The 23,146-nt window shown below is 40.9% G+C and overlaps 1 protein-coding gene across 1 annotated transcript in view; it reads left to right on the top strand.

Annotated features, from left to right (window-relative positions):
- Positions 1–23,146, top strand: part of LOC147725754 (von Willebrand factor A domain-containing protein 2-like) — a 233,632-nt gene that overhangs the window by 84,924 nt on the left and 125,562 nt on the right. Inside the window, exons 2-3 of the mRNA XM_086964585.1 lie at positions 6,869–6,931; positions 19,623–19,685. Coding sequence (XP_086820711.1) covers positions 6,869–6,931; positions 19,623–19,685 — 126 coding nt within the window. The remainder of the gene's footprint in view (positions 1–6,868; positions 6,932–19,622; positions 19,686–23,146) is intronic.

Here is a 23,146-nt window from a genome sequence, read left to right as displayed (position 1 = left end):
ATGGGGGCGATTTTCGCCCCAGATATAGCTAATTTATATGTAGCTGATTTTGAGGATAAAGTAATCTTTAACAACAACCCCTTTGATAAACAGGTTAAAAAATACCTAAGATATATAGACGATGTCTGTTTAATTTGGGAAGGTCCAGAAGATCACCTTTTATCTTTCCATGCTTGGCTAAATGAACAAAATCCTCACTTACATTTTACAATTGAATACAGTAACCAATCCATACACTTTTTGGATCTTAATATCAGACATGACAACGGTTCTTTGGTAGTAGATCTTTACACCAAGCCCACAGCACGCAACACCTTGCTCAAATACTCAAGCCACCACCCAAGAAATCTAAGAGATAACCTCCCTTTTGGACAGTTCTTGCGTATTAAGCGTAATTGCACCAAGAGGGAGGATTATTTCAGGGAAGCTAAGATTCTCCAACAAAAGTTGAGTGCTAGGCAATATCCATACAGATTAGTGAAACGAGCACTTAAACGTGCGTGGTATTATGACCGCACTGCATTACTTGATGAAAATAAGACGAAAGATGAATCTGACAACACTATTGCCTGTATAACTACTTTCGGCACGGAATCTAATCAGATTAAAAAAATTATTTCAAAAAATTGGCATTTGATACAAAAAGTCGAGCCCCAAATGAGTCCCCCCAGGTTCGCGTTCAAACGAGCTAGAAATCTCCGTGACCATTTGGTAAAGACTTACAGGGAACCTAAACCTGTTACTTTACTAAACCAATGGGGGCTTCCACCCATTGTAGGACATTATCCATGTGGACAATGCGCCGCATGCGATACTACCACTCCAACTAAATCCTGTGTAATGAATGGAAAACAAATTGTGTTTAAACACCACTCCAATTGCCTAACCAAAAATGTCATCTACTGTATAGAATGCCCGTGCAAACTGTTGTACATAGGCAAGACTACCCAAGAAGTGAGGAAAAGAATAACCCAACATCAGTCTCGCATTAGGTGCAAAGTATTAACAGCCCCACTAGTGGAACATTACACACAACAATCCCATGGCCCGAAAGATATGCAATGGTATGTTGTGGAGGTGGTCAAAGGTTCGAAAAGAAGGACCAATGTGGATCGTCTACTTACATTAAAAGAGAATAGATGGATTTGGACCGGGAAAACAGTGGAATGTGGTTTGAACCAATGCGTTGAATGGCATAATTTGGCAACCCTGTAAGGATGTAAGGTTGATTACCTGAACGTATATTTAGCAATCCGTAGTAATTCTGTGATTTGAGCGAGTTGTGGGTGTTCTTTGACTGGTCCCGGTCGTGATATTCACTTGCGTAATTTTTCTATTATTCACTTTGATTTCTTACTTGTTATTTTTGTCCTTCACTTGTTGACACTGTTTTTGGGGACTTTTAGCCGTAAATCGTATATTCCGCACAATATAGGAAGAACGATCTCTTTTAATACAGGCCTTTCAGCATACTATACTCCACGCTAAGATGGCCGCTGTGAATATTATCATGAGCGCTGCTCAATGCGCATGCGCCTAAACGCGACATTGTGTATAGTCGCTGCTGTTTTCTTCAGACGCCGACGGAGACTGGAATCACACGGCCACGTTTGTGCAGCTCACCAAGTAGGTCCCCTGCCTATATCTAGGACGGATTTAAATAATTTGTTTGTTAGTCGTGAATGGTTTTAGTAATCGGAATTCACACGTCCATTTTCCCTACAGTTTGTTTGGTAGGCTGACATTGGAAAAACCCGAGGTATGACCCGGTGCCCATAATTAATATATAGCGACCTTCGAGTGTCAAGTTCAAATACGGCGGAGGTAAGCCCCAGTACGGTTTTTACCGCATTTGACTATATGAGGGGAAGGATTATATTCTGAACCTATGTATTGTTTACCTAGGAGTGGTCTATAGTACCCTTAAAGTGATAGCGGATTGAGGCTTAGGAAGACAACCTGCCTAGTGAGTATAAAGAATCTCGGCATGAGGTGCTAAGGAATGTAAGGTTGTATATATGTACATAAGATTTTTGGACACTTTGGGTGTGGTGTTGGTATTTTAATGTAAGCAGACGATCAAATATTGGACATTAGTAGCTGGTCTGGTTATACTGACTGTATATATTGTATATGTTTTTGTAGATTCCATGTGCAACGCTTAGTCCTGAGGATGGTCTCGGTGAAATACATACTATAGAGACCGAAACGTCGACGCACATACACCGTTTGGTTTATACCTGTCCAAACAAGGATTTGTATATAATGTATAGATGGATTAGCTGACTACATGTATAGGAGCACTCTATGTATATATTTGTATATTACATATTGTACCAACGGTGTACTACACTACAGAAAATATTTAGGAAATTGTAGTGTTATTTGTGTTGCCTATATTTTGAATTTTTGAGAATCATGTGTAAAAACACAAAGGGATCGTTGTCTAAATAATATAAAGATTTTGAAAGATACCATGCTTCTTTTGTTCTCTTCTTAAGTAAAGTTCTTGTATAAGACTTATTAGAAATTATTGAGATACTGTAAACAATTCCTCAAGGAACCTTCTTCTATTTAATTTAAGTTACCCAGTTCCTAGGGGACTATTGGGTTGTCCTATTTCTAGTCATCATTCAGCACACTAATGACATACAAGAACCAACTGTTTCTTAGTTTGTCCCCCAGTTTTACAATTGGTAACAGATGTAAATATTGTCCCTTGTAGCGTACACAATCTCGATCTCACAGATATTCACTTTGATATAGGTCTATCCCAATCCTGAAGCCCAGTTGAAGACTTTTCCTCCTATAAGACAAATCAAGAAACACTTAAATTGTGTTTACATGTTGAACAATTTTTAAAAGACAATCAACATTCAGCCCCTGATGCTCATACACTTTGGGGCACGGGGAAAGCGGTAAGAAGAGGCTTGATAATGAAAGACACAACACTTCATAAAATACAAACAAACAACATTCAGCCCCTGATGCTCATACACTTTGGGGCACGGGGAAAGCGGTAAGAAGAGGCTTGATAATGAAAGACACAACACTTCATAAAATACAAACAAACAACATTCAGCCCCTGATGCTCATACACTTTGGGGCACGGGGAAAGCGATAAGAAGAGGCTTGATAATGAAAGACACAACACTTCATAAAATACAAACAAACAACATTCAGCCCCTGATGCTCATACACTTTGGGGCACAGAGAAAGCGGTAAGAAGAGGCTTGATAATGAAAGACACAACACTTCATAAAATACAAACAAACAACATTAGAATTGGTTTTGAAAAAAATAAATCTCTAACCTTACGATGAATATCAGCTTTATTTCGACAGCTCATGTCATAAAGCAAACAACAAACAGGCGTGAAGCTGATCTGCACAGCTTTGGGGCTCTTCAGTGTTTGGCAGAAATCAGCCCCTCATACAGTGTCCACAAAAGTCAACCGGTGCAGATGTTGAGGAAAGCAGAATTAAATTGGTAACATTTGTGCCTTGGAAGGTGCCACCTGTCCTGATCAGTTCAAAGCAGCAGTTCATCATGCAAAGCGGTATTACAATAAAAGGTTTAAATTCATAAAAATCAAGATTATACCAAAATACAAAACAATTAAAAAGATAACAATCAAGGTATTACAATGGTTAAAAAAAAGTGGGGTGCTGGCTAGCATTTATCTGGTGTATCCCCATAAAGGCCCTTGTGTAGTGTGGCTGTGAGGTCGTACTCAGCTGCTAAAGCAGTGGAAGGCTAGTGCATCACCTCGACTAGTGAGAGTGTTTCAATTGGGACTAGTGCTTAGTATCCAGGGCCAGTTATGTGCTTGGGACCATCACACTACATGCTGTGATTCTTCTCTCTTAGTCCTTTTCCCCGTAACCCACATGGGCCCCATGAACTTAGCTACTGTGCAGGCAAAAAGAGGTCCGGTGTCTGATTTGAGGATACACAAGGCATCCCAGTAGCTCTGTGTGCCCATTTGCTGACAAGTGGGTTTTATCCGTTTGGATCTTGGGCGCACATAGGCTGGGCATGTGAACAGCACGTGGGCAACAGACTCCACTGGCGCCTTGTATCCTGGCCAGTTGCTGGGGTTCAGTTCCTTGGTATGCCACTTAGCTGATACTTCGTTGACAGGTACGGTTCCCAGATGAAATTGTATATAGAGCTTCCTATACAAGGGAACCTGGATTAGGTTGAGATAAGGTTCCAAAAGTCTGACCTGTTTGTGCATTTGAAACTCTATGGTGAGTTTCCCCTGGTCAGGCCTGGTGGAGTTTTGTTAGTCGACCCACTCCTAGTAGTATCGCTTTACTGTATCTTTTTGTAGCAGGGGTGAGACTGGATGTTCCCACACTTCTCAGAGCCCTACGTCTGATGCAAGCTTCCTTACATTTTTGATCCACCCTACCTTATTACAGGTATCCAAGCGGGCTACTCTGTCAGGGCTTCGGCATATGACCGGAGCCTTGGGGTCCTCGGAATTCTGGCCCAAAACAACAAGGGACGGAGCTTGATGAAGTCTTTTATGGGGCGTTGTCCTATATCTAGCAAAAGAGGGGAGAGTGGGCTGCTTTGGGGCAAGATCACTAGATTCCTAAGGAATTTATTCTCTGATCTGCTGAGTTTGGATGTATTGTTCTGCACCTTACAAGGCTGAGCTAACTGCTTTTAGGTTGTAAACCTGCAACAGGTCTGCCATGGGAGGAGCGGTGTTCTTTCCCTAATACCCCTGTGCCGCGCTTGTGGGTCAGTGCCATCTTTGTGAGGTGGGACTTCCAAGACATTTTATCGGAGAGTCTAACTCCTAAGTAGTCAAAGGTGTCAACTCGTTCCAGGGGGTCCCTCCTAAGGTTGGTTTACCCTGATAAGACGTGTGAGGGTTGAAAGCCAAGTATTTGGTTTTTGAGGTGTTTATTACCAAGCCCCTGGTGTCGCAAAAGAGTTTAAATCTAATAATTAGTAGCTGATGCCCCGCCAGTGTTTTGGACACCAGCAGGTAAAAAGGTTACTACCTTTTCCCCACCTAGTGATGGGGCGTCAGTAGGCTCCTGTGATGAGAAAGTCACCACGCCATTCATATACAGGGAGAAAAGCGTGGGGGCCAGGACGCAGGCTTGGTGAACTCCCCTGCTGACTGGGATACAGTCTGTGAGTTGGCCCTGCAAATCCCATCTTATCTGTGCAAAGGTGTCTTCATGCAGATGGATGACCAAGTTAAGCATAAGTGGTGGGATACCTATGTCTGCAAGCACGTTCCATAGCGTCTGCCTGGGAACTAGGTTGCAGGCGGGCTTTAGATCAATAAAGGCTAAATATAGACTGCCCTGGCCAATCACTACAATTTTCCAATATAGGAGCAGGAGGCGAAATACCTGGTTGATGGTCCCTGTTTTTGCCCTAAAACCAGCTTCATGTTGTGAAAGAATAGCGCTGTCTTCCGCCTATTCCTGGATCTTAGAGAGGAGAGCTCAGCAAGAAACCTTTTGCAGCACATCTATCAAACTAATAGGCCTATAGTTGCAGGGATCTCCTCTGTCCCATTTTTTAATATGTGGACTACCTCTGCCTCCTTCCAGGACCCAGAAACTGAGGTACCACTCTCAATGGCATTGGAGAGAAGTAGTACATAGCGAGCCCAGTTGTTAGTATCAGAGAGAAAGAGATCCCCGGGATACCATCTTGCCCTGGGGTTTTGGATGGTACTATTTGATCAACGTAGCCCTTAATCTCGTCCACATTGAAGAAATTGCTTCTCGAGGGCTGAATGGGGCTTACATCAGTCTCTTTTGGGAGCGGGTTTGCAGTTTCTGAATAGAGCTTGTGAAAGTGGTTGTGCCCGACGTTCGCTGTAATTTGGTTTGGGTGGGATTCGGCCCCTGCTGCATCGACCCAAGTGAATAAGGTCCAAATGACTTTAAAATCTTTGTTGGCACAAGCTTCCTTGAGTTGCTGCCAGCGGGACTCGTCCCAAGCTCTTTTCGATTGAGGCAGGGTTATCTTATATTGCCTTCTAGAGGCTCTAATTAAGTTACTGTCTTTTGATTTAATTGCCACTCCCAAATTTTAGCTTTCGATTCTGCATTCCCTTGTATACCAAGAAGCTGCTCCCCCATTTAGTTTACTGTCCCTTCAGTTGCTTCCAGTCATGGTAAAATAGGAACTTATTTAATAGAAAAGGCGGGAGTGGAGTAAATCCACTTCGGCCATTCCTCCTGCACTTTGAACAAGGGACTGTATTTCGAGCGGTTCTACCACCAGATCTGCATGAATTCCTTAATCTTGTCTTCATGTAGGGCAACCTTCCGCCATTTCAGTCTGCGGCAATCGATAGATGGAAAAACTTCCTTGGGAATACTCAAGGGTTGGGTTCCGTTGGGGATGCTGCCCCAAAGTAGCTTCATACTTAGGCAGAGTGGATTGTGGTCACCGTCGGTAGTTATCCTGTCAGAACTAAGCACCTCAGTTTCCAAGTTGCACAGGTGTAGAACGCAGCAATTTACCCCCACTCCCTTCAGAACAATTCCGCAAATTCTTATTTTTTAATTTCTTGCGAATATGCTCCAACGGGGGAAAGGGGTTGGGGATAGAGAAGAGACTGCCAAGGAATTGTGGTCTTCATCTCAAGGGTTGTAGCTCTGCTTTTCGTTTTATCCCTTGATTAACCTGAAAACTGTAATCACATTAATACTAATTAATTCTGTAGTATTCCTGAAACATTCATATTTATATTTACGTAATCCCTACATATCCTACCCACTGTTTTCTTGACCTTTGCCCCACTTCTATTAAGTTTTCTTGCAAAGAATAACTTATCACATGCTATACTTTTCTTATACTCTAAATGTTCTTTTTCTTGCAGAGGAAGTACTTGCGGATCAAGGAAACAGACAACTCGAACAGCAGCAAGCAGAAACATCTTCAGGTAAGTGTGAGTCTTTCTCTTCTTCGAGCAATTAATAACATTTAGAACATTGCACTCTGAGAGAATATCTGTGAATAACTAACTGTTCTCAAACTAGTCGAGCCTTATCTCTTAAGCGCGGCAGTGATTTGAGAGAAAAGGTTCCTAGCTCTTTTGACCTGAATGTCTGACTAAATATTGAAATCAAAAATATCGACATACAAAAATATCGGGACAAAAATATCGAAGTCAAAAATATCGGAATCCTATCCCTAACAAGGTAAGTACAAAAATATCGAAAAAATAATATCGTAGTACAAAAATATCGAAATTAAAAATATCGTTTTTTTAAATGTATTAATAATAATGTTAAAATAATTATAAAATACATATAATGTTACAAATATTAAATAAAAATATTAAAACATGATTAAAAAATTAAAACTAATACATATACATTTAAAATAAATTAAAAACGTAATAATTTAATGTAATTTTATATTTTGTAATTTCATTTAATTGATTTAATTTAAATTTATTTAATTTTTACCCTGTACGACTGTACCCCAAAAACCCAAAACTGACCCAGAACCCTAAAAATACCCCTTTACCCAAATACTGAAAACTGACACTGAACCCTAAAAATACCCCTTTACCCATGAACTGAAAACTGACCCAGAACCCTAAAAATACCCCTTTACCCATGAACTGAAAACTGACCCTGAACCCTAAAAATACCCCTTTACCCACAAACTGAAAACTGACCCTGAACCCTAAAAATACCCCTTTACCCATGAACTGAAAACTGACCCAGAACCCTAAAAATACCCCTTTACCCAAAAACTGAAAACTGACCCTGAACCCTAAAAATACCCCATTACCCAAAAACTGAAAACTGACCCTGAACCCTAAAAATACCCCTTTACCCATGAACTGAAAACTGACCCTGAACCCTAAAAATACCCCTTTACCCAAAAACTGAAAACTGACCCTGAACCCTAAAAATACCCCTTTACCCATGAACTGAAAACTGACCCTGAACCCTAAAAATACCCCTTTACCCATGAACTGAAAACTGACCCTGAACCCTAAAAATACCCCTGTACCCATGAACTGAAAACTGACCCTGAACCCTAAAAATACCCCTGTACCCAAAATTAATTAATATTATTTAATTACCAATTAATTATTAATTAACAATAACAATAAAGTAAATATATTTGCACATTTGCTGTAATTAATTTAATTTAATAATTAATATTATTTTGCACAATTAATTAATTAAGAATAACAATAAATTATATATATAAAAATTACTTTAATTAATTTAATTAAATAATTAATAATAATTCATTACCAACAAATTAATATTTATAAATATGAAAAAAAAATATAATAATTAATTAACTAATTAATAGAAATTAATTACCAATTAATTATTTAAAATATGTACAAACATATATCAATTAATTAATTATTATTAAATTACTTCCCACCCTATTCCCCTATAAACCCATAACCCGCTACAGAACATATTTATCAATTAATAAATTAATTAAAAATTATTTAAAATTAATTCTCAATTAATTAATTAATAATTCCTACCAATTAATAATTAATTTAACATAATTAAATTACTTCCCACCCTATTCCCCTATAAACCCACAACCCGCTACAGTAGTAAAAGACAATATTTAATAAAATAACATTAAAAATAAATAATAAAACATAATAAATACAATATAATATACACTAAATTTATTTAAAAATTGATATTAGTAACATCAAAGTTATTAATTTCGATATTATTAACATCGATATTTACAACTTCGATATTACTGATATCATACCAATATCGATATTTAGACTGTCGATATTACTTACCTTTGATATTTTTGTATATCGATATTTAAACTTCGATATTTTTGCATATCGATATTTAAAAATCGATATTTTGTCTGTGTACCTTTTGACCTAATTCCATTCAAGGAACGCAGAACACTCGTTTAATAAGCGTTCTTCGTTTCAACAAGTAACTCTAATTAGCTCAGAAACAATGTTGCGAAGGAGTAGGTAACATTCATCCGATCCATCAGTATAACGTATGTGCAAGCCCAGGAAACGGACACTATCAAGGATACTTGGGCATGCGCAGATAGTTATCAATAATATTATTATTTACAGAAGAAACAATAAATGACGAATTACGTTGCGCCTACCCTGACTAACTAACCAACGAGAATTTCACAAAACCGTCTACACACGGACAACCTTCAGGTGAAGTGCGCCGATTAGAACTCGGACGTGCTTCACATTGTAAATGGCTTCAAGGAAGAACAACTAGTGCGCTAAAGGAAGAACCAAGTTGGCAGACATCTTGGTTTTCTAATGTCACCAACTTGATCTCCATTTTCCACTAGGGCAAAGGTATCTATATCGTTTAGACACCATTCCTCCCAGTGTACCAGCCACAATTAGATTATTAATGGGAACTTTCTTAGAGGCTCTGACAGTACCTCATCTCAAGGAAGTTTCCATCAGTCGTGGTTTATTTTGGAACTTTTTGTGAAAAGTCTCAATTAAATGTGGAGCATGAACGTCTGTGTGTTTCTCCCAGGACCTTTCATCTGGGTCTTAAACCTTCCAATCAATCAAGTAAAAAAGATCACCTCTACCTTTCTTAGAGTCAAGAATTATTATTATTATTTGTGTGTTTTGTATAGCGTGCAGCTACCCCAAAGGGGTGTCCCGGCGCTCCTGCTCAGATACTAGAGCTTGTCCAAGAGTGGTTAACAAAAGAGGAAAGTTTTCAACGCTTTGCGGAAAGGCAACTCATCCTCAATCATTCGGATGGAGATGGGAAGATTGTTCCACTGTGAGGAAGCACATACCTGAAAAGTTTTCCCCGTAGATCGGGCTTTTTTAAATCTGGGGGTGGACAATAGATATTTCAAATTGGATCGGAGGTGTCTGGCATTACTATAGGGGCGGAGGCAGGAAGAGAGATAGACGGATCCCTTTCCCTTGATTGCTCGATGAGCCAGGGTGAGTGCTTTAAACTCTGCCCTTTTGTGGACTGGCAGCCAGTGTTATTTCCGTTGATGGGGCGATATGTGCTCTCGAAGAGAAATACCACAAATCAGCTGGACTGCCGCGTTTTGAACTATCTGTAACCTATAACATAAGCCAGATGAGAGAGCCAGGTAAAGACCATTAGCATAGTCAAGGTGAGATGTTATTAGTGCCTGCACAATGGTTTTCCTGGTGTTACTGGGCATGTAGTTGATGGATTTTTTAATCCTCCTTATTTTTGAAAAACAGGCAGCAGAAACGGTCTGAACCTGTTTGTCAAAGGACAGATTGGAGTCCCATCTAACCCCCAGATTTCTTACGGAATCTTTTGGGGGAGGGGGCCACACTCAGATCTAATGGCCACCAGAGGTTCGACTCCAAAGGAGAGGGTTAATGAGAGAACCTCAGTCTTACATGCGTTCAGTCTGAGAAAGTTATTGTCCATCCAACTGGCGATGTTACGGAGGCAGTCTTTCAGAGGATCAAAGGTGGTCGGAATGGGGTCATCAAAGGAGAACAGAAGCTGAATATCGTCAGCATAAGAGGTGACCTTAATTCACGTCTGAGAGATGAGCTCGGCCAGAGGAGAAAAATAAACATTAAACAAAAGGGGGCTAAGGGAAGAGCCCTGGGGACGCTACATTTGAGCTTGCGGCTCTCAGATGTGAAGGGGGGTGTAAACACAGCCAGTGTTCGATTGGATAGAAAGGAAGACAGCCAATCCAGAACCCTACCCTGAATGCCTTTTGACCGGAGACGGTCCAGCAGGACGGGGTGAGAGACGGTGTCGAATGCTGCGGAAAGATCCAGCAGCACCAACACCGCTCTTGAGCCCCCGTCCAGCGTCCATCGTACGGAGTAAGCCATCTCTATCAGGGCCGACTCGGTGCTGTGGCCAGGACGGAATCCATGTTGAGAGTCATGGAATTAACCATGGGTTTCTAGAAAGCCTGCCAGTTGCTGGTACACCATTTTTTCGAGAATCTTGGCAGGGAGAAGGGAAATAGGCCTATATTTGGCCGGGTTATCGGGGTCTGCGCCAACTTTTTTAGGAATAGGGACAAGTTGAGCATGTTTCCATGATTCCGGGTAAATGCCAGTCCTGAGAGAGTCATTCCAGATGTTATTAAGGAAGGGATTAAGAAGAGGGGCCAGTACTTCGTATTGTTTGGCCGGCCATGGGTCGCTAGGTGAGCCTGACCTGCATTTAAGAAGCTCTGCGAGGGAGCGTTCTAGAGTGATCTCCTCGACTTCTGAAAGGACTGGAGCTGACGAAGGATAGATCATGGGTTTTTCGTCAGTGTCTTGACCAAGACTGCGAGGAAAGGAATCGTAAATGAATGCAATTTTTTCCTCAAAGTAGTCAGAGAGACGAGTACAGAGGGATTGAGACACCGGGGATTGACGTTTAAGGGCCCCCGGGGTCAGTGAAAGTTCTTACTGTTTTAAAGATTTCCCCTGGTGTAGCCATGTGCCATATTGATTTTCTCCGCCAGGAAACATCGTTTGTGGTTGATAATCTGTTTCTGATATTCCTTCAGGGCTGCTTTATATTTAGTTTTACTGTCTGCAGAGTAGGAGTGCCTCCAGCGTCGCTCCAGAAGTTTCCACTCCGATTTACACTTACGGAGTTCATGAGAGTACCAAGGTGAGGAGGGTGCTGATCGAAAAGTTTTGATAGGCCTGAGGGGGCAATGGTGTCAATAGCGGAAGAAATCCAATTGTTAAAATTGGTCAAATGGGAATCTAAGTCTGAGGCATCCAGAGGGGCCACAGCAGAAAGATGATCGGCTAGGCCATCCGGGGAGACCTTACTCCAGTTCCGGCCAACCTCCTTGGCCTGTAACCTAGGTCTGTCCTGATGAGACAGAAGAATATTAAAAGGGATAAAATAGTGATAAGACCGGATCACCGGGCTGGGTGTACTGATGGAGATTTCCTCAAGGTTGGAACAGATAAGGTCCAGTATGTGTCCAGCCTTATGGGTGGGAGAGGAGACCAGCTGGATTAGTCCGCCATCACTCAGAGTAGAAATGAAGTTGTTACTAGTAGAGTCAGACATATTCTCCACATGGGGATTAAAGTCTCCTAACAGAGTAAAATTCGCATAGTGAGAACTGGCCTGGAGCACATAATCTAAGAAAGCAGGAAGGCAGGATATGCTGGACTTTGGGGGACGATATACTAATAAACAAGAGCAAGGGTAAACAGACATAATATCGATTCCAAAATATCGATTGGACAAAATATCGAGTAAAAAATATAGACTGGACAAAATATAGACTAGACAAAATATAGACAACAAAAACTATCGAGTAATATCGACTAGAATAGCCAAAATATCGAATCAAAAATATAGACTAGACATAATATAGACTAGATAAAATATAGACAACAAAAATATCGAAAATAAGGTAAGTTATTAATATTTAATAATATTTGTGTAATATAAATCTGTAGCGGGTTTTGGGTTTATAGGGGAATAGGGTGGGAAGTAATTTAATTATAAATAATTAATTATGTAAATTTATTTTAATTGTTAATTAAATAATAATTGGTAATTAATTAAAATATAATTGTTAATTAATTTAAAATGAATAATTGATAAATAAATAATTTTTAGTAATTGATTTTCTGTAGCGGGTTGTGTGTTTACAGGAGAATAGGTTGGGAAGTAATTTAATTATAATTAATTAATTATGTAAATTTAATCTAATTGTTAATTAAATATTAATTGGTAATTAATTTAAATATAATTGGTAATTAATTAAAAATAAATAATTGATAAATAATTAAATGTTTGTAATTTATTTTCTGTAGCGGGTTGTGTGTTTATAGGGGAATAGGGTGGGAAGTAATTTAATTTTAAATAAATTAATATGTAAATTATTAATATTTTTAAATTTATTATTAATTGGTAAATAATTAAAATTTAATTGGTAATTAATTTAAAATAATTAATTGGGAATAGTAATTTTCACCCCTACGCTATCCAACTCTTTCCCTACTGTTGCACCCACTGGAGTTGGAATAGTAATTTTTACCACTACGCAATCCAACGCTTTCCCTACTGTAGCACCCACTGGAGTGGGAATAGTAATTTTTACCCCTACGCTATCCAATGCTTTCCCTACTGTAGCACCCACTGGAGTGGGAATAGTAATTTTTACCCCTACGCTATCCAACGCTTTCCCTACTGTTGCACCCACTGGAGTGGGAATAGTAAATTTTACCCCTATGCTATCCAACGCTTTCCCTACTGTTGCACCCACTGGAGTGGGAATAGTAAATTTTACCCCTATGCTATCCAACGCTTTCCCTACTCTTGTACCCACTGAAGTGGGAATAGTAATTTTTACCCCTACCATCTCTTAAATGTAGCACCCACTGGAGTGGTTACATTAAATTTAAACCTTTTGCTATGCTATGGTAAATATATTCTATATGTTTTAATAATAACATGTATTTAAATATGTATATATATGTATTATTATTATTAATTTTTAAAGTTACATTAATTATGTAATAATGTTACATTTATTTAATAATTTTAACAATATTTATATTAAATATATTTAATATTATAATAGTTTTCACTTATTTTAAATACATAAAAAAACGATATTTTGACAGTCTATATTTTTAACACTCGATATTTTAAACTCAATATTTTTGTACTTACCTTAGTGAAGATAGAAAGTCGATATTATGTCCCTCGATATTTTGGCATCGATATTATGCCAACTCGATATTTTGGCAGTAGATATTATTTCAGTGATCCCAGAGCAAATAATGTTGTTGGCCAGTTTTATACAGAAAGGCAGCGCCTCTATAGATTCAAAAGGTTGAGATGGTCCACTGAGATCTATAGATTATGGCAACACCTCCACCATGTTTATTACTTTGCCGATTGGCGCATAGGATGTTGTAACCCAAGGGAATAGCCAGACACAAAGCTGGGTTGGTTTAATCTCCCAGCCAGGTTTCAGTTAGAAAAAGGAGGTCCCAGTTATGGTCCCTGAGAGTCTGAGCGATGTCTACGGAGCATTTCACCAAAGAGCGGCAATTTGTAAGACCCACCTTAAGAGTAAAAGACTTGGGATTAAAGCGGGGCCTGGCTGGGAGCTGTAATAATGAGCATTGAAATTCAGAGCTGCCTGCTTCCGGTCTAGAACTACAGGGCATGCAAGGGTAGGTGGACGTGGAAAGGTCCGATGGAATAGAGTGCAAAAAAGCACATTTATAAGATCTTAAGGATAAGAGCATCTGCCTACTGTACCGGATGGGAGTTGGGATACCAAAACCGGCAGCGTCTCTAGTCAAGGCCGCGTCATGGTCGCGGACGGGCGCAGACGGGCTTGCCTTTGGCGTGCCGCCGGCGCGCCCGCTGCGCACGTCCGCTGCGTGGCCGGATGGGGTCATCCATAGATAGCGAAAGAGGGTGGGAGGGAACATGCAGCTAAACCGCTACCCTACCACTACCCCCAAGATGGCGGCAATAGCTGTATCCAAGAAACCCTGTAACTACCTAAATCAGCTGCGGGGGGTGGGCAGCAAGAGTGCAGGGAAGTAGTGTGCAATTTTAAAATCAAGGCAAAACAAATTAAAACACTATTTCGCAATTTGTAAAGTTTTTAAAAAGATCTCTTCCCTTCCGGCTTTCCGCCTCAAGACGGAAGTGAGAGCAAGGTGCGGCGCGATTGAAACGCATCCTTTTAACGCGTCAGAGGGCGGGAGGGAACTGGCAGCTAAACCGCTACCCTACCACTACCCCCAAGATGGCGGCAATAGCTGTATCCAAGAAACCCCGTGGCAGCACCTACATTGGCTGCAGGGGGGGGGGCAGCAAGAGTGCAGGGAAGTAGTGTGCAATTTTAAAATCAAGGCAAAACAAATTAAAACAATATTCCGCAATTTGTAAAGTTTTTAAAAAGATCTCTTCCCTCCCGGCTTTCCGCCTCAAGAGGGAAGTTCTTCAAACTTCATATTCAACTCCACCTTCAACATCCAACGGGTCAGGAGGAGTAGATAACCTTAATTCTGGGAAAAACTTTTTTTAACAAAGAGACATGAAAGACTGGGTGGAGTTTCAAAGGCTTAGGAAGAGTCAAACGAAATGTTACAGGGTTGATCATTCTTTCAATGGAAAAGGGACATAAAAAACGTAGTTGAAATGTATGGTCTCCCTTTAATTCCCAATTTCTTTGTACTCAACCACACCTGATCTCCCACTTGAAGTTCTGGATCCCTTTGTCCCTTTTTATCAGCGTAATGCTTAAAACGCTCTATGGCAATCTTTACATTTTTTCATCTACTTGATGGATCTCAGTTATGTGTTCAGCTATATCTTGGACTGCTGGTACCTCTACATCCTTACAATTGATTAGGGAAGTCCAATGTCTGCCTGAATTTAAATAAAATGGTGTAAAACCAGTAGACACATTATTAGCATTATTATGGGCAAATTCAGCAGTCCATAGATAGTCTGGCCAGTCACCTTCTTCCTTTAGCAAGAAGAGTCTGAGGTATTGCTCCAGTTCTTGATTAGTGCATTCTGTTTGCCCATCGGTTTCTGGATGGAAACTAGTGGAGTAACAGGTTTCAATGTGTAAACTCTTTGCATAGGCTCTCCAAAATTTGAAAACAAATTGGGAACACCTGCCTGAGATTAAAACTTTTGGAATGTTGTTTAAGTGTTGAACTAGTTTTTTCCTGTGGGAATTCCTTTAAAGGGTACGAAATGTGTCATTTTGCTAAAGATGTCTACGAAGACTAAGATTGTACTATTGCCTTGGCTTGAAGGAAGATCCACTATGAGATCTAGGGAAACTAAGTGCCAAGGTTATGGAGGTGTGGGAAGAGGTTGAAACAAATTCTTGAGAGACAGACATTCCGATTTTCTATGAGCGAAGGTCGAGCATCCAATCACATTTCGTCTTATCTCCTGGTTCATGTGTGGCCACCAGAAGTTTCTTTTAATGAGATTTCCAGTCTTCTGAACTCCTTTATGACCAGCTAGGAGGCTGTTGTGACTTTCATATAAGACTTGGTTTTGCAGCTCTTTCGTAGGTACTTACAAGGCCTTCTCATGACAAGGTAATACATTTCAAATTTCTCTTATTGGATTTTCATCAGCCTACTGTCTCATTTCTACTTTTCCTAATGAACAAAGCACCTCTTCTTCAAAGTTTTCCTTAGGAATTGCTCCCACTAACTTTTCCTCTGGGATTATTTTCTGATCTTCTATTTCCATCTTTTGATTCTCGGTGCCTATCCTGGACAGGCCATCAGCTATGCCCTATTTTTTTTCCAGGTCTGAAGGTGATAAGAACGTGTTAACATAACATAACATAACAAAATCATAGTCGGCCAAATACAAGGACCATCTAAGGTGTCTAGGAGTGAGTGTTCGTGCCGATTTTAGAAACTTCAAGTTTCTATGGTCTGTGAAGGCAGTCACGGTTTGTTGCGCTCCCATCAAATAGTGTCTCCACTCTTTGAACGCATCCTTAATGGCTAGTAGTTCATCATCTGTAATAGTGTAATTAGCTTCAGCTGGACTCAGTTTTCTGCAGCGGTAGGCCACCGGATGTAACTGCCCAGTTTCCTTATGGCTTTGGGAAAGGACTCCTTCGATCGCCAACTCTGAAGCATCAGTCTCACGATAAAAGGTTGCTGTTGGGTCTGCATGCAAAAGGTCGAGGTGAAACTTTCTTTCAGGGAGCGAAAGGCTTCTTCGGCTTCTTCTGACCATTCAAAGATCTCTCCTTTCCTTAACAGTCTAGTGAGAGGTAGGATTTTCAGAGAGAATGTCCTGCAGAAATTTGCACATCCAATGAAGCTCTGAACTTCTTTCACGGTGGTCGGTGATTTCTATTCTTTGACTTCCTAAATCTTGTGTTTATCCACAGAGATTCCGGAAGGTGATAGAATAAATCCCAGGAATTTGAAAGTTGCCTCATTAAATGAACATTTTTCCAACTTGGCGTATAAGGCATTTTCACTCAACCTTTGGAGTACAGCTCTCACGAGTTTTTGATGTTCTTCTTGGAATCTGAGTAGATCAAAATGTCATCAATATATATGATCGCGCATTTATCAATGAATTCATTCAGTATGTCATTTATAAAATGCTGGAATGCTGCTGGCGCACTACAAAGGCCATAATGCATTACTTGATACTCGAACAAGCCGTACTTGGTTCGGAAGGCAGTCTTTCATTTGTCACCCTTACAAATTCTGATCAGGTGGTATGCCCCTATCAAGTCCAGTCTGGTGTATATTTTGGCTTCCTTAACTTAGTCTATAACTACGAAGATGAGAGGTAATGGGTATCTATTCTTGATTGTGGCCCTATTAATCGCTCTGTAGTCAATGCACAATCTTAATTTGCGCCCCCCTTCTTGGGCACGAAAAAAAGTGGCGAGGATACTGGACACTGTGATGGTCTGATGAATCCATTTTCCTGGTATCTTTTTAGATATTCTTTCAAGTGTTCGTTCTCCTTCTCCGGCAGTGCTTAGATACGACTGTAAGGCATGTTGGTTCCGGGATCTAGTTCAATTTTGCAGTCATAGGACCGATGCAGTGGGAGTTTTTCTGCATCTACTTTGTTGAACCACATCTGCAAAATCCTCATATTCCTTTGGGATTTCTTTGGTCTGTATTACACAAACAGAAACTCAATTTTCACAGAGTAGGGTTGTGGCATTTGAATTTTGTTGGCATTCCTCATGACCAAAATAATGTTCCTTGCAGTACTCTGAGTTTAATTTAACAGTTCTTGTGTTCCAATTAATAGCCGGATTATGGTTGGTCAACCAAGTAAGCCCTAGGATGAGTTGGAACTGTGGTGCGTTTATCAAATTAAACTGTCAAATTTCTTGATGACCATCTGAAGTTCTTAGCTGCATGGGCTCTGTTTGACTAGTGATGGGTCCAGAAGATAAATTTTTTCATCGACAGCTCAAACTGCCTCACTTTTTTCTTTTTTGATAGCAACCAATCCAATAGATCTAGCAAACTTAAGATCGCAGAAGTTGCCAGTGGCTCCTGAATCAATCATCACTGAGATTCCTTCTAAGGTGGTATTTCGAAATGTCAGGATCATGGATAGGATTAAATGAGAAGAGACTTGTAACATATTGGCCAACAAATGATTCTTAGGAGTTGATTCCTCAGTTACACATGCCAATTCATCTCCACTTACTGCTGCAAGTTTTCCTTCAACTGCGTTTTGGGTTCCTTGGGACAAGTTTTCACGAAATGCCCACTTCCTCCACAATAAAGGCACAGTTTGTGTTATCTTCTTCTGTCCTTTTCTTCTTTTGTCAAGGGACATCGGATAGCACCAATTTGCATGGGTTCTGGGCCAGTTGAACCTTCTGTAGGTCTACTTGCATTGGATCTTACCCTGTCAAACGGGGTACACTCTGTTGTAATTCCTTCCTTTTTTCAGCTTTTCTTTCACTTTGACTATAGTCAATCTCCAGAACTACGCCCACCAAGGCCGAGATCTCAGTTGGACGATTGGGGATCTGCGCCAAGGCATCCTTCAGTTTGTCTCTTAAACCTCGATAAAAAACTGCAGCTCTCTTATATTCCGCCCATTCTGTTTCAACTACTATTTTATTATACTGAGTTAGGTAATTAACTAGTTCTCGATTTCCTTGCCTAAGCTCCAATAATTCATTATCTGTAGTCTGTGAAGCTTTTCTCCTGTTAAAGATCCATAGAAACTCGTTCTTTAATTCCTCAAGATCATATAATATTTGGTTGTCTTTTGTTACCAAGGGCATGGACCAAGAGGCAGTGTCACCACTGAGATAAGACAAGATGAATGCAACACAGGACTGTGCGTCAGGAAATATGGTCGGGCGGAACATAAAATGTAGTGAACCTTGCGTCAGAAAAATCGGAGTCTTTTGAGGGTCGCCACAGAAATGCTCAGGAGGTGCTAGCAGGATTACTGGAGAGAGAGAGTGTATTACTTGAGTGGCCGGAAAGGTCATTGGACTACAAGGGGATCCTACATCTGGTGAAGTTTGTGTCTTAAAACCCCCTTCAGTACCCATTCCACTCATATGATTAGCTAACTCAGAAGTTTCTCTCCTAGAAGTGATTATTTCTAATCTTAGGGTTTTATTTTCCTCTCTCACGGCTTCCAAGTCCTTTTGAATACTTCCCAGGATTTCTCCCAAGTTTATTAAGTCAAAACCTTCCGCCATTCTACTTGGGTGAAATTGCGACTTGGGCACTAGGAGCAGAACACAGTTATTTGCCCCCACTCCCTGCAGAACAATTCCGCAAATACTTTCTTTTTAATTACTTGCGAATATGCTCCAACGGGGTAAAGGGGTTGGGGATAGAGCAGAGACTGCCAAGGAATCGTGCACTTCGTCTCAAGGGTTGTAGCTCTGCTTTTCGTTTTATCCTTTGATTAACCTGAAAACTGTGATCACATTATTACTAATTAATTCTGTAATCTTCCTGAATCATTCATATTTATAATTGCTTAATCTCGGCATATCCTACCCACTGTTTTCTTGACCATTGCTCCTCTTCTATTAAGTTTTCTTGTAAAGAATAACTTATCACATGCTATACTTTTCTCATACTCTAAATGTTCTTTTTATTTCAGAGGAAGTACTTGCGGTTCCAGGAAACAGACAACTCCAACAGCAGCAAGCAGAAACTTCTGCAAGTATGTGTGGCTCTTTCAATTCTTTGAGCAATTAATAACACTTAGAACAATGCACTCTGAGAGAATAACTGTGAATAACTAACTGTACTCAAATTAGTCGAGCCTTATCTCTTAAGCGTGAAGCAACTTTGAGAGAAAAGTTTCCTAGCTCTTTTGACCTAATTACAGTCAACAAACGCAGCGCGCTCATTTAACAAGCTTTCTTCATTTCAACAAGTAACTCTAATCAGCTCAGAAACAATGTTGAGAAGAATTAAGCAACGTTCATCCGACCAATTTGTATAACGTAAGCGCAAGCCCAGGAAACGAACACTATCAAGGATACTTGGGCATGCGCAGATAGTTATCAGGAATATTATTATTTACCGAAGGAACAATAAACGAAAAACTAGGTTGCGCCTACCCTGACTAACTAACCAATGAGTATTTCACAGAAACGTCTACTCATGGCCAACCTTCAGGTGAAGTGCGCCGATTATAACTTGAATCGTCTTCACATTCCAAATGGCTTCAAGGAAGAACAACTAGTGAGCTAAAGGTAGGACCAAGTTTGCGGACATCTTGGTTTTCCAATGTCACCAATTTGATCTCCATTTTCCACTAGGCCAAAGGTATCTATATCGTTTTGACACCTTTCCTCCCAGTGTGTAAGCCACAAGTAGATTATTGATGGGAACTTTCTTAGAGGCTCTGACAGATCCCCACATTCATGTCGACCTCAGTTCTACATAACCTCATATCTAGGAGAATGTAGTCGATGCGATATGGGCTACTTATTCTAATGAAAGTGTTAGCGCCTAGGTTGTCTGATTGCGTTCTTCTGTTTGCAGCTCTTAGCCCATGTTCAAGGTTGAGGGTGTTTATCTGGAGCGCCAGCTGCGTCCATTTCTTTATTGGTGGGAGATCTAGGGGAGGAACAGCCCACTTCAGGTCACCTTGGCATGTCCCCATAATGTTCTCTTTTTCAAGGGGTTTGAATGTGGTGTTGAATTCACCTGCTATTATTAATAACCCTGGGCGAAGCACTACGCTACGTTTGCGTAGTTTGCAAAGTTTGTGCTACTTCGCACTATGCAAATTGCACGTAGCACAGTGCAAACACGCGTAGCGGTCATTTTTTGCTTGCTCGCAGTCCTCAACGTCAAGTTGGCGACAGCGAGTAAGCAAAATGTAAATGTAAAATGTAAATTGATACTTGTATAGCGCACTACTCACCCGCAAGGGTCTCAAGGCGCTTGTAAGAATACCGCTGTGGAACCCATCCTGGCTTTCCATGTGAGGCGTCCCCTCCTGGGCACCCCCAAGGTGGAGGCCAGGCATCCTTAGCAATGTGGGGGCCGTTGTGGTGATTAAGCAAGGTATTGCCCAGAGTTGCAGAGTGGGACTCCATGATTGGAATAGGCACCGAGGCGAGAATTATCAGGTCCATGGAATTTTTAGACCAAGACCCGCCGAGGCGGGGAATTGAACCATGGTCCCGGGCTAGACCTCTGCATCAGGGTCTGCCGCTCTAACCATTGAGCCACACTTCTCCCCCCGGCTAGACTTTCTCCTCGTTCGCGATCAACAGCATCAAGTTGCCGATCCCTATTGTTATTCACTGCTCCAAAACCTTGTGCGTCTTGCCCCCTGCCTGTCACCCTCTCATAGTTTGGTAACTGGGTGTCCCTTTGGCCCGCACTCACAATGGGTTTTACGAAGCGGGTGGGGGTGTCCTTAGCCTGTTGAACCCTGCTAGCCGCCCTCTCATGAATTGGTAATTGAGTGTCCTCTGAAACCGCACTCACAATGGATTTTATGCAGTGGGTAGGGGTATTTGTTGCCTTTTGATGGACCTTCCCCAAGAGTCAGTCAATGCCCCCTAGGTTTGAGCTGCAAGAGAACCTATCAGTTGTGGAAGGAAAATTTGTTCTTGGTTGAACTGAGGGGATGTGGCATTTGAGTTGAATGACCGATGAGTCTGGGGGAAGTTTCGGGCAGATGCAGAACTCTAAAGCTAAAAGGTTTTCTGCTAGTTCTTCCCCTGTGAGGGTTAGTTTGATGCAATCTGTAAGCTGACCAGGGACTGGGCACCTTCTTGCCCTTAAAATGTCATCTCGGATCCCAAAATGCCAGCCCCTGACCTGGCAGATCCAGTGGATCGCTTTATTTGTCAGTGAATCTTCTCTCTCAAACCTTTCCCTCCCTACAAGTTTGGGAACATTTAATATGTACATTTTCCAGGCAGTCAGCAGTGTGGGGGGGTCTAGTGATGGTGTCTGCATCCTGCCTTGGCTCGTGCCCCCCCCGATGTGCGGTGCTACTTGTTTCCCCAAAGTAGTTCCCTGCCATAAGTGTAATATAATACTTTATTTGATTTGTTAAAATCATAAAAGGGTGGATCTTACCACCATGTGATAAACATCAACATCTTTGAGTCAGCATAAAAACTACATAAAAACTACATAAAATTACACAAGCCCCCTTGTCCTTAGTGACTTTGCACAGATATACATGAAAAAAAAGAAACAGGGGTTACACTTTGTAAGGGAGTGGCTGTCTCATTAAAATATGGGGGCCAACACATGACTGTTATGACAGGGGATGCGACGAACATAGGGGTTTATATTTGATTAGATGTAACTGTCCCCTCTTGTCTCAAATAGAGTGCATTGCAGTGTATTAACATATCAGAGAGGGGAAGTGGGGAGGAGGGTATCTATTGAGAAAGTGAAGGAGAATCCAGGTCCAGCCGAGGGGGGGGCCCATGTGTCTCAGTTCGTCTTTTGCTGCTGCCTTTTTTTCAAGCTCTTGGGCAGCAAATGCCAGGAATTTTATCGTTTTGCAGGAAAGTAGTATCGAAGACCCGCTGAGGCATTTTATCACAGCCGCCCTGCAGGTCCTGACTTGTGTTTCTCTTAGGAGTGGTTTCAGGAGGATCTTCCTTAGATTTTGTAAGGCCGGGCAAATACATAATAGATGCAATAAAGACTCTTCACCCTTGTCACTGAGGCGACAATCTAGAGTTGACCAGGTCCGTAACCATTTAGGGGTAAGGTCTTTGCTCGGGAACCACCCCAACCTCAGTAGACTTAGGGCTAGATGTAGGTAAATTGGATTTACCGATGCATAAATACCGAATGTTACCGATTCGGTATTTGTGATTCGGTAAATCCAATGTAGGTAAAAAATCAGTAAAAAATACCAAATCTGTAGGATTCGGTATTTACCGAATCAGTATTTACCGATTCGGTAATTGCCATTGATTCCTATGGGCCTTGAGGCATGTATGTGGGCCACGTGTATGTATGTGTGTCATATGTCACATGGCACAGGTATACATGCACAGATGTGCATGTACACAGGAATTAATTATTTACCATGAAATAGTATTTCATGGTAAATAACGAATTCTTAAGGGCCTGTGGCACTATTTTAAGTGCCACCTACATCTAGATTTACCGATTCGGTAAATTTACCGA

This window comes from Lissotriton vulgaris, chromosome 3_2, assembly GCF_964263255.1.
Source record: "Lissotriton vulgaris chromosome 3_2, aLisVul1.2, whole genome shotgun sequence".
NCBI classification, from domain to species: domain Eukaryota; kingdom Metazoa; phylum Chordata; class Amphibia; order Caudata; family Salamandridae; genus Lissotriton; species Lissotriton vulgaris.
This window is presented reverse-complemented; position numbering and strand designations above follow the sequence as displayed.